The sequence below is a fragment of the Macaca thibetana genome, chromosome 15 (assembly GCF_024542745.1).
Source record: "Macaca thibetana thibetana isolate TM-01 chromosome 15, ASM2454274v1, whole genome shotgun sequence".
Lineage (NCBI taxonomy): Eukaryota > Metazoa > Chordata > Mammalia > Primates > Cercopithecidae > Macaca > Macaca thibetana.
Window position 1 is genome coordinate 46,093,574 of NC_065592.1, and position 16,533 is coordinate 46,110,106.

Genomic DNA, 16,533 nt, shown 5'->3' on the forward strand with positions numbered 1-16,533 from the left:
TCATCCATCTCAGCCTCTGGTGTAGCTGGAACTACAGGCTCCTGCCACCATGTCCACCTAAATTTTGTATTTTTTTGTAGAGATGGTATTTCACTACTTTGGCCTGACTGGTCCTGAACTGCTGGACTCAGGGGATCTACCTGCTTTGGCCTCCCAAAGTGCTGGGAGTCCGTTTTGTTTTTTAATAGTGGGTTTATTGAAATATTCACACATCAGGCTGGGCATGGTGGCTCATGCCTGTAATCCCAGCACTTTGGGAGGCTGAGTCTGGAAGGTTGAGCCCAGGAGTTCGAGATATAACTCACACATCATACAACTCATTCATTTAAAATATAAACGTAGTAACCTTTAGTATATTCACAGAATTGTGCTACCACTATGATTTTAATTTTAGACTGCTTCACAGCCCCCCTCCACAATATTCCATTGTATGAATACACCATTTTTTATTTTTCCATTTGTCAGTAATGGACATTTGGGTTTCCACCTTTTGGTTATTATAAGGCTACTATTTTATTTATTTATTTTTTGAGACAGGGTCTCACTCTGTCACCCAGGTTGGAGTGCAGTGGTGAGATCACAGCTCGCTGCAGCCTTGACCTCCCCAGGCTCAGGTGATCCTCCCACCTCAGCCTCCTGAGTAGCTGGTACTACAGGCACATGCCAGCACACCTGGGTAAATTTTGTGCTGGGATAACAGGTGTGAGCCATTTACCCAGCCACGAATAAGGCTACTATGAACATTCATGTACAAGTTTTTGTTTGGACATAAGTATTAATTCCTCTTGGGTTTATACCTAGGACTGAAATTGTTGGGTCATTTGATAATTATGTTTATCGTTTTGAATTATCTGTTTTTACAATCCACCAGCAGTGTATGAGGGTTCCAATTCCTCCTCCTCATTGTCAACACTTGTTGATTATAGCCATACTGGTGGGTTCAAAGCAGTATCTCCAGCATTTCCTGATGGCTTATAATAAGCCTCTCTCCATGTGTCTATTGGCTATTTGTATATTTTCTTTGGAGAAATGTCTAGTCAAATCCTTTGCCCATTAATTGGATTGTTTTTCCCTCCTCCACTCATTTTTTTTTTTTTTTTTTTGAGACAAGGTCTCACTTTGTCGCTGAGGCTGGAATGCAGTGGTGCAATCTCGGCTCACTGCAACCTCTGCCTCCCGGGGTCGAGTGATTCTCCTGCCTCAGCCTCCCAGGTAGCTGGGATCACAGGTGCCTGCCACCACGCCCGGGTAACTTTTGTATTTTCAGTAGAGACGGTGTTTCATCATGTTGGTTGGGCTGGTCTCGAACTCCTGACCTTAGGTGATCCACCTGCCTTGGCCTTCCAAATTGCTGGGATTACAGGTGTAAGCCACTGGCGCCCAGCCTCCCCTCCTCCACTCCGAAGGATTATTTGCTTAATTATCCAGTTGTAAGATTCAGAGGCTTTGAGAGGAGAATGAAATCTCAGTTGGACTTAGCTAAGCAAAAAGGGAAAAATAAGTATTATCTCCATTTTACAGATGAGGTAATACCTCATAATGACAATATGTGCGGCCGAGCTAGGATTCAAGTCAAGTTTGACTCCAGCAGCCGTGCTCTTAGTCGTAACCATGAATGGACAGTGGTTCCGTGAACTCTCCAGCTTGGTCCCCTGTTCCCAATTTTCAATTATTAAATCTCCCATCAAACTCTCTGGCCAGCCCCACGCTCCTGGCCAAACTTCCACCGAGATGCCGGCAGATGGCGATGGAGCCACTGGCGGGCCTCTCTGGCGCGCGCTTCTCTGTGGTGCCAGGCCGCAGGCACCGCCGCCGCCGCACTTCCGGGTGCCATTGCAGGTGAGCCAGGGTCTGCCGAGAACCTCAACCCCACGTAGTCCCCTCACCCTGAAACAAGGGAGTCTTCCTCTTTCCCTTAGCTCCCAACCAAGGGTGGTCAGTACCGCGGCTAGGGTGCCCAGCGGGAGGCTGGGTAGCTACCGGAGGAGGCAGAGCCGGTCGCACGCCTGGGTTCCAGCGAGGCCCAACCGACTCTCGACCCGCGCCCCAGCCTCGTTGCGTGGCGAAGGTCATGCTTCAGGTCTCCTGGCGAACCTAGCCTCCCGGAAGCGGAGCGTGACTCCTCCCCTTCGTCCCCTCGGTGCCCGCCAGGCGGCGTCGTTGGCTGGGCCCGGGTTTCCCTGCGGCTTTGATCCCTTTCCACCCTAGTGGGTGTTGAGATTGGCGAGGGGAGAGGTGCAGAAACGGCCTGTAGGAGAGCCTGGTTACCAATTGGAATAACTTTCCCTCGTGACTGTGTTTTCAGCATTAGCATTTCCTGCGTGTACATGTGAACATTCCTATGCTCTACCCCTCGAAGATCCTGATTCAGTAGATCTGGGGTGGGGCCTGGAAATAGCTTTTTTATTTTTCTGAGACGGCGTCTCCCTCTGTTGTCCAGGCTAGAGTGCAGTGGCGCAGTCTCTGCTCACTGCAACCTCCGCCTCCCCGATTCAAGCAATTGTCCTGCCTCAGCCTCCCCTATAGCTGGGACTACAGGTGCCCGCCACCAATTTTTGTATTTTTAGTAGGGACGGGGTTTCACCATGTTGGCCAGGCTGGTCTCGAACTCCTGACCTCAGGTGATCCGCCTGCCTCTGCCTCCCAAAGTGCTGGGATTACAGGCGTGAGCCACCACGCCCAGCCTGGAAATAGCAGGAGAGTAATATTGCGAGGGGTTGGCTATGGGACAGTTTATCTCCAGGAAAGTCCGGGAGGAAGTGATTCTAGCTGGGCTTGTATTCAGGGACTAGAATATCCACTGGTTCTTTGCCCCACAGTAATGAATTTCCTTCCCCACCCCTATCAGGATGCAGAAAGCCTCAGTGCTGCTCTTCCTGGCCTGGGTCTGCTTTGTCTTCTACGCTGGCATTGCCCTCTTCACCAGTGGCTTCCTGCTCACCCGTTTGGAGCTCACCAACTATAGCAGCTGCCAAGAGCCCCCAGGCCCTGGGTCCCTGCCATGGGGGAGCCAAGGGAAACCTGGGGCCTGCTGGATGGCTTCCCGATTTTCACGGGTTGTGTTGGTGCTAATAGATGCTCTGCGATTTGACTTCGCCCAGCCCCAGCACTCACATGTGCCTGGAGAGCCTCCTGTCTCCCTACCCTTCCTGGGCAAACTAAGCTCCTTGCAGAGGATCCTGGAGATTCAGCCCCACCATGCCCGGCTCTACCGATCTCAGGTTGACCCTCCTACCACCACCATGCAGCGCCTCAAGGCCCTCACCACTGGCTCACTGCCTACCTTTATTGATGCTGGTAGTAACTTTGCCAGCCATGCCATAGTGGAAGACAATCTCATTAAGCAGCTCACCAGTGCAGGTCAGTGTGGGCCACTTTGAAGGCCAGAAGTACCCTGGCAAATTTCTTCAAAATTCGAAGTCAGGGAGTCAGACCTTTGGGTGCCCAGATGCACACTTGACTATGGTGTAGGGGAACAGAGGAGAAGAAAGAGGCCAGGGCCCTGCTTGTGGGGAGCTCAGTTTGGGGGACAGAGGAAAAGGGATCTGGGCTTTGGTCCTATGAAGCTTCTAATCTGAATGGAGTGCAAGTTTTGTTCTTGGGGACCTCTCAGTAAAAGGGAGAAGGGAAGAAGAGAAGATGTGGATCTTGGCTTACAAGTGTGGAGAAGAAAGCAGAGAAATACAGGCCCTGTTCATTCATTGGCTTGGAAGAAGCAGGATACACCCAGGAAAAACAAATCAGTAGAGATACCCAGATACAGAACTAGCAGAGCATTTTGTAGGAAGGGTAAGTGTGAGGTCTGGGTGGAGTATGGTTATCAGGGAAAGCTTCCTGGTGGAAAATGTTAGGCCCTGAAGGATAAAGATTGCTGTATGGAATTGCTGTACTTCTTAGGTTACATGTTTGGAACTTCTGATGGGTCTTTCAAGGGCCTCTTTTCCTGTTTTCTCCTGACCCTGACGTTTGCTCAGGCTCTGACCTCTCTTTCATGTCCCTGCAGGAAGGCGTGTAGTCTTCATGGGAGATGATACCTGGAAAGACCTTTTCCCTGGTGCTTTCTCCAAAGCTTTCTTCTTCCCATCCTTCAATGTCAGAGACCTAGACACAGTGGACAATGGCATCCTGGAACACCTCTACCCCACCAGTGAGCATGGGGCCAGAGCACGTAGTTCTAAGACTGGGAGCTGGGGAGGACTGCTTTAGTCCACAAATTCTGAGCCTCCAATGGGTGTAACAGCCTGGGCTTGTATCCCTGGACATAGAGGAGTGTCAAAGCCTGGCTGGGGTTGAGGAGTGGGTCTTAGTCTTCTGTGCTCATTGTTCTCCCCTTCACAGTGGACAGTGGTGAATGGGATGTGCTGATTGCTCACTTCCTGGGTGTGGACCACTGTGGCCACAAGCATGGCCCTCACCACCCTGAAATGGCCAAGAAACTTAGCCAGATGGACCAGGTCATCCAGTGAGTGTGGGGCATTGGCTGGGGGAGTGGGTTTGTATCTGAGAATCTCAGGATATGTGGTCCCAGGAGAAGAAGCTCTTAGAGCTTCTTTCCTGGCTGAATTCTGTCTTCTCTAGGCCTTCTGCTAAAGCTAGAGGCCCCATCCATCTTGATTAACTCAATGTATAGCTTTGTGCATCAGGATCATGGCTGAAGACCTGTCTCTTTGCCAAAGGTCTAGGCCTTACTAATGGAGTTATAGCTGGGGATGAACAGGCCCCTGAGAAAAATCTTTTTTCTTTTTGAGGAAAATATTTATTTGTTTCTACTCCTGACACATTTCTTGGCCCCCAGGGGACTTGTGGAGCGTCTGGAGAATGACACACTGCTGGTAGTGGCTGGGGACCATGGGATGACCACAAATGGAGACCATGGAGGGGACAGTGAGCTGGAGGTCTCAGCTGCACTCTTTCTATATAGCCCCACAGCACTCTTCCCCAGCACCCCACCAGAGGTGAGGCCTGGGATGTTCCTCATCTGTTCTCCCAGTAATCAGCCCATGTTACCATCACAGCATCCTCATGAATACCTCTATTATAGGCCCCCAAATCCATTATCCTGGGTATCCTCCACTCTCATTTCTTACCTAGGCCCCTATGTCTCCCATCCCAAACATTGACTTCAGCTTTGTAATGAATCTGTTGACCACTGTCATTTCCCTTTAGGAGCCAGAGGTGATTCCTCAAGTTAGCCTTGTGCCCACACTGGCCCTGCTGCTGGGCCTGCCCATCCCATTTGGAAACACTGGGGAAGTGATGGCTGAGCTATTCTCAGGGGGCGAGGACTCCCAGCCCCACTCCTCTGCTTTAGCCCAAGCCTCAGCTCTCCATCTCAATGCTCAGCAGGTAGGTAAGTGGGCTGGGTGTCCAGGTGACAGAGCGAGGGTGGGCATGAAAGAAGCATAATGAACCACTCTATTGTCCTTTGACTAGTCTTAGTCCCACCTTCCATACCTATCCCTCTTCTGTTATCCCTCCCTTCCCCCATCCTGGGCAAAGTTTGGGTCTTTGACTTCCCTGTACCCCCTTTTGTAATACCTGTTCTTGCCTCTGCCCCAATTTATGTCTCTGACCTGTTCCCCTTGGCCTCTGACCTTTTCTCTGCCAGGTGTCCCGATTTCTTCGTACCTACTCCGCTGCTACTCAGGACCTTCAAGCTAAGGAGCTTCATCAGCTGCAGAACCTCTTCTCCAAGGCCTCTGCTGACTACCAGTGGCTTCTGCAGAGCCCCAACGGGGCTGAGGCGACACTGCCGACTGTGATTGCTGAGCTGCAGCAGTTCCTGCGGGGAGCTCGGGCCATGTGCATCGAGTCTTGGGCTCGTTTCTCTCTGGTCCGCATGGCGGGGGGTGCTGCTCTCTTGGTTGCTGCCTGCTTTATCTGCCTGCTGGCATCTCAGTGGGCAATATCCCCAGACTTTCCATTCCGCCCTCTACTTCTGATACCCGTGGCCTGGGGCCTTGTTGGGACCATAGCGTATGCTGGACTCCTGGGAATTATTGAGCTGAAGCTAGATCTAGTGCTTCTAGGGGCTGTGGCTGCAGTGAGCTCATTCCTGCCTTTTCTGTGGAAAGCCTGGATTGGCTGGGGGTCCAAGAGACCTCTGGCAACCCTGTTTCCGATCCCTGGGCCCGTCCTGTTACTCCTGCTCTTTCGCTTGGCTGTATTCTTCTCTGATAGTTTTGTTGTAGCTGAGGCCAGGGCCACCCCCTTCCTTTTGGGCTCATTCATCCTGCTCCTGGTTGTCCAGCTTCACTGGGAGGGCCAGCTGCTTCCACCTAAGCTGCTCACAATGCCCCGCCTTGGCACTTCGGCCACAACAAACCCCCCACGGCACAGTGGTGCATATGCCCTGAGGCTTGGAATTGGGTTGCTTTTATGTACAAGGCTAGCTGGGCTTTTTCATCGTTGCCCTGAAGAGACACCTGCTTGCCACTCCTCTCCCTGGCTGAGTCCTCTGGCATCTATGGTGGGTGGTCGAGCCAAGAATTTGTGGTATGGAGCTTGCGTGGCAGCACTGGTGGCCCTGTTAGCTGCTGTGCGCTTGTGGCTTTGCCACTATGGTAATCTCAAGAGCCCTGAGCCACCCATGCTCTTTGTGCGCTGGGGACTGCCCCTAATGGCATTGGGTACTGCTGCCTACTGGGCATTGGCGTCAGGGGCAGATGAGGCTCCCCCCCGTCTCCGGGCCCTGGTCTCTGGGGCATCCATGGTGCTGCCTCGGGCTGTAGCGGGGCTGGCTGCTTCAGGGCTCGCGCTGCTGCTTTGGAAGCCTGTGACGGTGCTGGTGAAGGCTGGGGCAGGCGCTCCAAGGACCAGGACTGTCCTCACTCCCTTCTCAGGCCCCCCCACTTCTCAAGCTGACCTGGATTATGTGGTCCCTCAAATCTACCGACACATGCAGGAGGAGTTCCGGGGCCGGCTAGAGAGGACCAAATCTCAGGGTCCCCTGACTGTGGCTGCTTATCAGTTGGGGAGTGTCTACTCAGCTGCTATGGTCACAGCCCTCACCCTGTTGGCCTTCCCACTTCTGCTGTTGCATGCGGAGCGCATCAGCCTTGTGTTCCTGCTTCTGTTTCTGCAGAGCTTCCTTCTTCTACATCTGCTTGCTGCTGGGATACCCATCACCACCCCTGGTAAATATCTCAGCTCTGATTCACCTAAAGACAATAGTGATGTGAGTTCGGCCCCTCTTGTTTTCAAGGAGGTGTTGTTCCTGATGTTCCTGAGCTTGACAGAGGGTCCCATACCCCACACAGCTGGGAAGGTCTTGGTGTCCTCTCTCTTATCTGCCATAGCCAAGTGAATCGATCCCTCCTGTTGGTTCCCAGGGTTCATGGAGAGGGGAGACAAGGAGTCCTCTAAGATTCCTTGTGGAAATGCTGCATCCTTATCAGCACATTTCTTGATTTTCCAGTGATAGAAGTAGTGAATTGTGAATATATAATGGCACAGTGAACTGTAGGTGTTTGAGAGAAAGAAAGAGATTGACCACAGCAGGGTTCAGATAAGCGTGATGGCGCTTTTGTACCACAGAGAGAATTAGAATAATTAGAGTGTGGACTGTGAGGATGTTGGGCTGATGGGAATGTGAGTGTGTATGAGAATTGATACTGAAGTAGTAGGAGTATATGACTATGGAGCAGTAGCCTATGGATTAGGGAATAAGAAGTGACTGTAAAGTGGCATATCTTTTCTTCCAGGTCCTTTTACTGTGCCATGGCGGGCAGTCTCGGCCTGGGCCCTCATGGCCACACAGACCTTCTACTCCACGGGCCACCAGCCTGTCTTTCCAGCCATCCATTGGCATGCAGCCTTCGTGGGATTCCCAGAGGGTCATGGCTCCTGTACTTGGCTGCCTGCTTTGCTAGTGGGAGCCAACACTTTTGCCTCCCACCTCCTCTTTGCAGGTACCCACTTCTCCTTCACTTGCTTCCTTTATTTACTCTGGCTTTGTGGAAAGAGAGGAAACCCCTGGATTTGAATGGAGAGATGTGGGTTTGTTGGATCTTTGGCACCCCTTGGCGTAGGCTAATTGGAACCTGAGCCAGCCAGGGTGACCCATTGATTCCAGCCATACCCTCTCCCGAGGCAGTAGGTTGCCCACTGCTCCTGCTCTGGCCTTTCCTGTGTGAGAGTCAAGGGCTGCGGAAGAGACAGCAGCCCCCAGGGAATGAAGCTGAAGCCAGAGTCAGACCCGAGGAGGAAGAGGAGCCACTGATGGAGATGCGGCTCCGGGATGCGCCTCACCACTTCTATGCAGCACTGCTGCAGCTGGGCCTCAAGTACCTCTTTATCCTTGGTGTTCAGGTGGGTGTAGGAGAGAGATCAGGAAGTGGTGTTCTTTCTCCATGGGTGTGTATCAGTTTCTTTCAGACCTTCAAAACCGTGGGAGAGAGCCTTGACTGAGGTACACATAAGTGAAGTGGTTGCTCAAGCCCAGTGGCCTCAAATGGCAACTCTGAGACTTGAACCTGGGTCTCCTTAATCCTAGTCCTGGATTGTTTCCTCTCTACAACCTAGATCTGGACCCTGCTAGTTACATTTGAGGATTACTCTTATCAGTGGACAGACTGGAAAAACTGAGGTGATAGCCAGGATTTTCTTCCCAAACTGTGGTCATGGATCCTCCTCCTTTCCTCTAGAAGCAGATGTGGCACTGGTATCTTCCTCCACCCTGAGGCCAGAGCCTGAGTATTAGCATTACAGATGGATAATGACTTGCCCAAAGTCACATAGTGAGTCAGTGCTTGGGGCAGGATGGGAAGTAGGTCTCCTAACTCCTAGCCCAGGACATGCACTATTTTTTCCACTGACATGCACTATTCTCCTATTTCCATTTTTTACAGGGGCCTATAGCAACTCTCCCTTTGCCCTGCTTCCTCCTCCCCTTCACAAGTAACATGGCCCCTCCTCTCCTCCTCTAGATTCTGGCCTGTGCCTTGGCAGCCTCCATCCTTCGCAGGCATCTCATGGTCTGGAAAGTGTTTGCCCCTAAGTGAGTAGATTTGCTTGAGAAGTAGAGGTGGTGGGGAGGGAGAAACTTGGAACAAAGTATGAAGATCCTAAACATCCAGAATGGCCAAGTTTTTGCCTCTACAGGGAAAAGGCAGTAGACCTACTCTGTTCCCTGAGATTCTCCACCTTTCTTTGCAGGTTCATTTTTGAGGCTGTGGGCTTCATTGTGAGCAGCGTGGGACTTCTCCTGGGCATAGCTTTGGTGATGAGAGTGGATGGTGCTGTGAGCTCCTGGTTCAGGCAGCTATTTCTGGCCCAGCAGAGGTAGCCTAGGCTGTGGTTACTGGCACATGGCTACAGAGAGTGCTGGAGAACAGTGTAGCCTGGCCTGTACAGGTACTGGATGATCTGCAAGACAGGCTCAGCCATACCTCTTACTACCATGCAGCCAGGGGCTGCTGACTTCTAGGACTTCATTATTCTATAATTCAGGACCACAGTGGAGTATGATCCCTAACTCCTGATTTGGATGCATCTGAGGGACAAGGCGGGTGGTCTCTAAAAGTGGAATAAAATAGGCTGGGCGTGGTAGCTTACCCCTGTAATCCCAGCACTTTAGGAGGCAGAGGCGGGAGGATTGCTTGGTCGCAGGAGTTCAAGACCAGCCTGTGGAACATAGCAAGACCCCGTCTCTACTATTTAAAAAAAGTGGAATAAAATGATAATACAATTATATGTGTCTGAGATGTGGGGGAGCCCCACTGTTCTACAGGGGTTGTGAGGAGGATCAGTCTCTCTTCCCACCAGGCACAGTCATCATCAGGTGCCTGGCTGTGCCTGAGAACCTTTAGGAAGTGGTTGGAGTTGTCTGAATTCACTGCCTCGACCTCTTCCCAAATCAATCCTATTATCCCACCACGATTTTCCTTTGCCATGCAACACATTTTGTTAAGTTCCTGTTCTTTGTCTGATAAAGAGAGAAGACTGAGAAGACAAGCCCAGGCATCATGCAGCACTGACTTTAACTGTCTGAGGTCCCAAATAGTGCTATGCCCCCACTCCACTGGGCCTTTTCACTATAGAGCACCCTTTGCCCTTCCCTTCTATGGAAGCCTCCCTTGTTTCCCAACCTGTGCCACTCTTTATCAGATCTACATGCCCATCTTATGTAGCAGTCCACCTTGTCCCATTCATTATTCCTGACTTGAAGTCAAAATTGTGTGAATCCACTGGTTCTCTTCTCGTGTATGTTTTGTGCCCTCTGTTCACCCCACCACTCCTTTCATGTTTAAAATACTGGCATGAAATCCTCCTAGAGATGTCCATCAAAAGAGCTGGGTAGAGGCCCTGGAGAGAAGCGTCAGGACTGAGATTTGAGGTTTGACCATACCTAGAACAGGAGGAGCTGATACCACTGAAAAACAGAACAGATGTTAAAACCATGGGATAGCACCTACTTTTATTTGTTTTTTGTTTTTTTGTTTTTTTTTGAGACGGAGTCTCGCTCTGTCGCCCAGGCTGGAGTGCAGTGGCCGGATCTCAGCTCACTGCAAGCTCCGCCTCCCGGGTTCACGCCATTCTCCTGCCTCAGCCTCCCGAGTAGCTGGGACTACAGGCGCCCGCCACCTCGCCCGGCTAGTTTTTTGTATTTTTTTTTTTAGTAGAGACGGGGTTTCACCGTGTTAGCCAGGATGGTCTCGATCTCCTGACCTCGTGATCCGCCCGTCTCGGCCTCCCAAAGTGCTGGGATTACAGGCTTGAGCCACCGCGCCCAGCCAGCACCTACTTTTAATGGGTAGAAAGTAGAGAAGCTGAGTAGTAATGGTTGTGAAGTATAAACGTTCACTGCTGTGGTAGGTAGCTAAGGGAAGAATTGAAATTATTTTTAATGTTATTATAATTTTAAAGACATATTTTTGCTCTGTTGCCCAGGCTGGAGGGCGGTGGTGCAATCATAGCTCCCTGTAGTTTCAAACTCCTGGGCTCAAGTAATCCATCTTAGCCTCCTCAGTATCTGGGACCATGCCTGGCTAACTTTTTAATTTTTGTAGAGATGGTCTAGCTACATTGCCCAGGCTGTTCGTAAACTCCTGGCCTCAAGCGATCCTTCCACCTTGGCCTCTCAAAGCACTAGGATTGCAGGTGTGAGCCACAGCACCTGGCTAAGTTCAAATTATTAATGGCCAATGGTCCCTAGTGTTGCAGATGCCAAATAGTAAGATGATGAAAAAAGTATGTTTCAGCGGGGCATGGTGCCTCATGCCTGTAATCCCAGCGCTTTGGGAAGCCAAGGTGGGTGGATCACCTGAGGTCAGGAGTTTGAGACCAGCCTGGCCAACATGGCGAAAACCCATCTCTACTAAAAATACAAGAATTAGCTGGTGTGGTGGCATGCACCTGTAATTCCAGCTATTTGGGAGGCTGAGGCAGGAGAATCGCTTGAACCTGGGAGGCAGAGGTTGCAGTGAGCCAAGATCACGCTACTGCACTCCAGCCTGGGTTACAGAGCCAGACTCCCTCTCAAAAAACAGAGAAAAAGGATAGCTTGTTGTTTACCGTGGTAGAAAGAGGTTTAATAATGCAAGGGGGTGAAGTTGGCCCCAGCTGGCCTGTAAGATGAATTAGAAAAACGCCTCTCCCCAAGTCTGGTGGACACAACTCCCAAGCATGGTTCGGTGAGCAAATAGTGTCTTTGCGAGAAAGGCGAAAACAAAACAAAACAAAACAAAAAAAGCCCCTTTCCTCCGTCCCTAGTACCCATGGAAGGATTTTAGGCCCTAGTTCCTCCACTTCTTAGCCAGGTGCCCTGCACTTTTTGCAGTAGCACTAATTTGCTCATCTGCCAACCACTGTCTATTCTTTCTCCTGGTATATCTATAAGATAAAGACATTAGTACATTGATTTAAACTATTAAAAATTCTTTCTAGCCAGGCACTATGGCATGCCCCTATAGTCCCAGCTACTTGGGAGGCAGAGGCAGGAGGATCACTTGAGGATAGCAAGACTCCATCTCTACAAAAATAAAAAAAATAGCCAGGCATGGTCCCAGCTATGTAGGAGGCTGAGGTGGATCACTTGAGCCCAGGAGTTTGAGGCCGTAGTGCACAATGAATACACCTGTGAATAGCCACTGCACTCTAGCCTGAGCAACATAGTGAGACCCTATCTCTCTTAAAAAGAAAAATTATTTCTTATCCTTGCCTTTTCCTTGAAATCAGAGTCTATTCCACACTAACTCAATGATTCTTTTTTTTTTCCTTTAATTTTTTGTAGAGATGGCATCTTGCTGTCTTGCCTAGGCTGGTCTTGAACTGGCCTCAAGCCATCCTCCTGCCTCAGCCTCCTAAAGTGTTGGGATTACAGGTGTGAGCCACTGCACCCAGCCCTGATTCTTTTTTAAAAAAACTTTATTGAAATACAATTTACCATAAAATTTACCCATGTAAGGTGTAAGATTTAATGGTTTTTGTGTATTTACAGAATTGTACAACCATCACCAGAATCAATTTTAGAACATTTTCATCAACCCCAAAAGAAAATCTACTCTTTTTTTTTTGTTTTTTTTTTGTTTTTTTTTGATACGGAGTCTTGCTCTGTTACCCAGGCTGGACTGCAGTGGCCGGATCTCAGCTCACTGCAACCTCCGCCTCCCGGGTTCACGCCATTCTCCTGCCTCAGCCTCCTGAGTAGCTGGGACTACAGGCGCTCGCCACCTCGCCCGGCTAGATTTTTGTATTTTTTAGTAGAGACGGGGTTTCACCGTGTTAGCCAGGATGGTCTCGATCTCCTGACCTCGTGATCCGCCCGTCTCGGCCTCCCAAAGTGCTGGGATTACAGGCTTGAGCCACCGCGCCCGGCCGAAAATCTACTCTTTAGGTATCACCCTCCAACCCTCCCTAACCCCTTGCTACACTAATCTGCTTTCTGTCTCTATATATTTGCCCATTTTGGATATTTCACAGAAATGGGATCATAATAATATGTGGTCTTTTGTGACTGGCATCTTCCAGTTAGCATAATGTTTTCCGGTTTCATCTATATAGCAGCACACAGCAGTACTTCATTCTTTTTCTTTTTTAAAATTGAAGTAAAATTCATATAAAATTAACCATTTTAAAGTGTATAATTTAGTGGTCATTAGTATATTCACAACGTTGTGCAATCATCATCACTATCAATTCCAGAATGTTTTCGTTACCCCAAAAAGAAACCCTATACCCTTAAGCAGTCATTCCTTCTCTTCTCCCCCTTAACTCCTGGTACCACTCATTTGTTTTCTGTCTGTATAGATTTGCCTGTTCTGGACATTTCATATAAATGGGCTCATACAGTAGTGCCTTTTTCTGTGTTATTTTCCTTTACTCAGCCTACTGTTTTTAGAGTTCATCCATGTTGTAGCATGTATTGGTACTTCATTCCTCTTTATGGCCAAATAATACTTCATTGCATGGATATACCACATTTTGTTTTCCGTTCATCCATTGAAAGCCATTTGGGTTTACACATTTTGGTTATTATGTAATGCTGCTGTAAACATTTGTGTATAAGTTTTTGTTGAGACGTATGTTTTAATTTCTCTTGAGTGTATACCTAGCTGTACGCTGAGCAACTGCTGGGTCATAAGGTAACTCTGTTTAATCTTTCAAGGAACTGCCAGCTGGTTTTCCAAAGTTGCTATATCGTTTTACGGTCCTACCAGAAGTATATATGGGTAACGATTTCTCCACATCCATGTCAACACTTGTTACTATCTGTCTTTGATTCTAACCATCCTAGTGGGTGTGAAGTAATATCTCATTGTGGTTTTGGTGTGCATTTCCTTAATGATTAATTATGCTGAGCTGAGCATCTTTTCTTGTGCTTATTGGAAAAATGCCCATTCAGATTCTTTGACTATTTTTAATTGGATTATTATTATTCTTGGACCAGGGTCTTGCTGTCACCCAAGCTGTAGTGCAGTGGCATGATCATGGCTCACTGAAGCCAGAACCTCCTGGGTTCAAGCAATCCTCCTGTCTCAGCTTCCTGAGTAACTGGGCCTACAGGTGTGCACCACCATGGCCGACTAATATTTTATGTTTTTGTAGAGACAGGGCACCACTCTGTTGCCCAGGCTGGTCTTGAACTCTTGGGCTAAGGCAATCCTCCTGCTTCAGCCTCCCAGAGTGCTGGGATTACAGGTGTAAGCCAGTGTGCCTGGCCAGCATTTTTTTTTTTTTTTTTTTTTTTTTTTTTTTTTTGAGAAGGAGTCTTGCTCTGTTGCCTAGGCTGGAGTGCAGTGGTGCGATCTCTGCTCACTGCAAGCTCTGCCTCCCTGGTTCACACCATTCTCCTGCCTCAGCCTCCCAAGTAGCTGGGACTACAGGCACCCATCACCATGCCCAGCTAATTTTTTGTATTTTTAGTAGAGACGGGGTTTCACCGTGTTAGCTAGGATGGTGTCGATCTCCTGACCTCGTGATCCGCCCACCTCGGCCTCCCAAAGTTCTGGGATTACAGGCGTGAGCCACTGCACCCAGCCCTGGCCAGCATTCTTTATACATGCTAGATACAGGTCCCTTAACAGATATATGATATGATATATGATTTACAAATATTTTCTCCATTCTGTGGGTTGTCTTTTCATTTTCTTGATAATATCCTTCAATGCACAAAAATTCTTTTTTTTTTTTTTTTTTTTTTTTTGTGATGGAGTCTCGCTCTGTCGCCCAGGCTGGAGTGCAGTGGCAATGTCTCGGCTCACTGCAACCTCCGCCTCCCGGGTTCAAGTGATTCTCCTGCCTCAGCCTCCCAAGTAGCTGGGACTACAGGCGCACGCCACCATACCCAGCTAAATTTTGTATTTTTAGTAGAGACGGGATTTCACCATGTTGGCCAGGATGGTCTCAATCTCTTGACTTTATGATCCACTCACCTTGGCCTCCCAAAGTGCTGGGATTACAGGCGTGAGCCACTGCGCCCAGCCTACACAAAAATTCTTAATTTTGAGAAAGTCCAATTTATCCTTTTTTTTTCTTTCATTGCTTATGTTTTTGGTGTCATATGAAATAAGTTATTGCAAAATGCCACAACTTAATTTTAGAACATTTCTATCACCCCCCCCCAAAATTCCCTACATTGATTCTCTAATCCCACCCCAGACCAATGATCTGTTTTCAGTCTTTTTTATTTATTTATTTATTTATTTATTTATTTAGAGATGGAGTTTCACTCTGTTGCCCAGGCTGGAGTGCAGTGGCATGATTTCTGCTCACTGCAGCCTCTGCCTCCTGGGTTCAAGTGGTTCTCCTGCCTCAGCCTCCCAAGTAGCTGGGACTATAGGCACATGCCACCACGTCTGGCTATTTTTTGTATTTTTAGTGGAGATGGGGTTTCACAATGTTAGCCAGGCTGGTTTCCTGCCCTCAGGTGATCCGCCTGCCTCAGTCTCCCAAAGTGCTGAGATTACAGGCATGAGCCACTACGCCTGGCCTGTTTTCAGTCTTTTTTTTTTTTTTTTTTTTTTCCTTTTTTTTTTGAGACAGAGTCTCTGTTGCCCAGGCTGGAGTGCAGTGGCGCGATCTCGGCTCACTGCAACCTCTGCCTCCCAGGTTCAAGGGATTCTCCTGCCTCGGCCTCCCGAGTAGCTGGGATTACAGGTGCACCATGCCCAGCTAATTTTTGTATTTTTAGTAGAGATGAGGTTTCACCATGTTGGTCAGGATGGTCTCAATGTCTTGACATCGTGATCCGCCCACCTTGGCCTCCCAAAAAGCTAGGATTACAGGCATGAGCCACAGCACCCGGCCTGTTTTCAGTCTTTATAAGTCTGTAATCCCAGCATTTTGGAAGGCTGAGGCCAGTGGATTGCCTGAGCTCAGGAGTTCGAGACCAGCCTGGGCAACGTGGTGAAACCCCGTCTCTACTAAAACACAAAAAAATTAGCTGGGCGTGGTGGTGTGCGCCTGTGATCCCAGTTACTTGGGAGGCTGAGGCAGGAGAATTGCTTGAACCCAGGAGGCAGAGGTTCCAGTGAGCTGAGATCATGCCACTGCACTCCAGCCTGAGCAACAAAGCGAGACTCCGTCTCAAAAAAAAAAAAAAAAAGTTTGTTGGTGCACTGTTTTGCCCCTTTTTATTGCTAAATCATTGGCTTTGACCAACTGATGGACATTTTGATTGTTTTCGGTTTTTAGCTATTATGAACATTTTTAGCTACAATGAATATTTGCAACAAAACTGTGTGGACGTATGTTTTCATTTCTCTTGGGAGTATTCTTTGGAGTGGAATTGCTGGGTCTTATGGTAAATTTATGATTGACTTTTTTTTTTTTTTTTTTTTTGAGATGGAGTCTCGCTCTGTCACCCAGGCTGGAGGGCAGCGATGGGGTCTTGGCTCACTGCAAGCTCTGCTTCCCAGGTTCATGGCATTCTCCTGCCTCAGCCTCCCGAGTAGCTGGGACTACAGGTGCATGCCACCATGCTCGGCTATTTTTTTGTATTTTTAGTAGAGACAGGGTTTCACCGTGTTAGCCAGGATGGTTTCGATAACCTAACCTCGTGATCCACCTGCCTTGGCCTCCCAAAGTGCTGGG

General features: G+C 48.9%; 1 protein-coding gene across 2 annotated transcripts; it reads left to right on the forward strand.

Annotated features, from left to right (window-relative positions):
• The first annotated feature begins 1,800 nt into the window (after positions 1-1,800).
• PIGO (phosphatidylinositol glycan anchor biosynthesis class O) lies at positions 1,801-9,691 on the forward strand. Of its 2 annotated transcripts, XM_050762073.1 has the most exons (12): positions 1,805-1,839; positions 2,849-3,360; positions 4,004-4,147; positions 4,339-4,462; positions 4,796-4,955; positions 5,167-5,346; positions 5,609-5,833; positions 7,085-7,136; positions 7,704-7,910; positions 8,096-8,310; positions 8,928-8,998; positions 9,157-9,691. In XM_050762073.1, the coding sequence occupies exons 2-12, from the start codon at positions 2,850-2,852 to the stop codon at positions 9,284-9,286; spliced, it is 2,019 nt and encodes a 672-aa protein (XP_050618030.1). In that variant the 5' UTR covers positions 1,805-1,839; position 2,849; the 3' UTR covers positions 9,287-9,691. The 2 variants fall into 2 exon arrangements, with proteins under 2 accessions (XP_050618029.1, XP_050618030.1); XM_050762072.1 differs by having other exon boundaries at positions 1,801-1,839; positions 5,609-7,136.
• Positions 9,692-16,533: the final 6,842 nt, after the last annotated feature.

Excerpts from the sequence above, each read along its gene's own strand:
- PIGO (XM_050762072.1), top strand. The coding sequence starts at position 2,850 with ATGCAGAAAGCCTCAGTGCTGCTCTTCCTGGCCTGGGTCTGCTTTGTC. Across the intron at positions 4,148-4,338 it reads GGAACACCTCTACCCCACCA|TGGACAGTGGTGAATGGGAT; the intron begins GTGAGCATGGGG and ends TCCCCTTCACAG. Across the intron at positions 7,137-7,703 it reads GATACCCATCACCACCCCTG|GTCCTTTTACTGTGCCATGG; the intron begins GTAAATATCTCA and ends CTTTTCTTCCAG.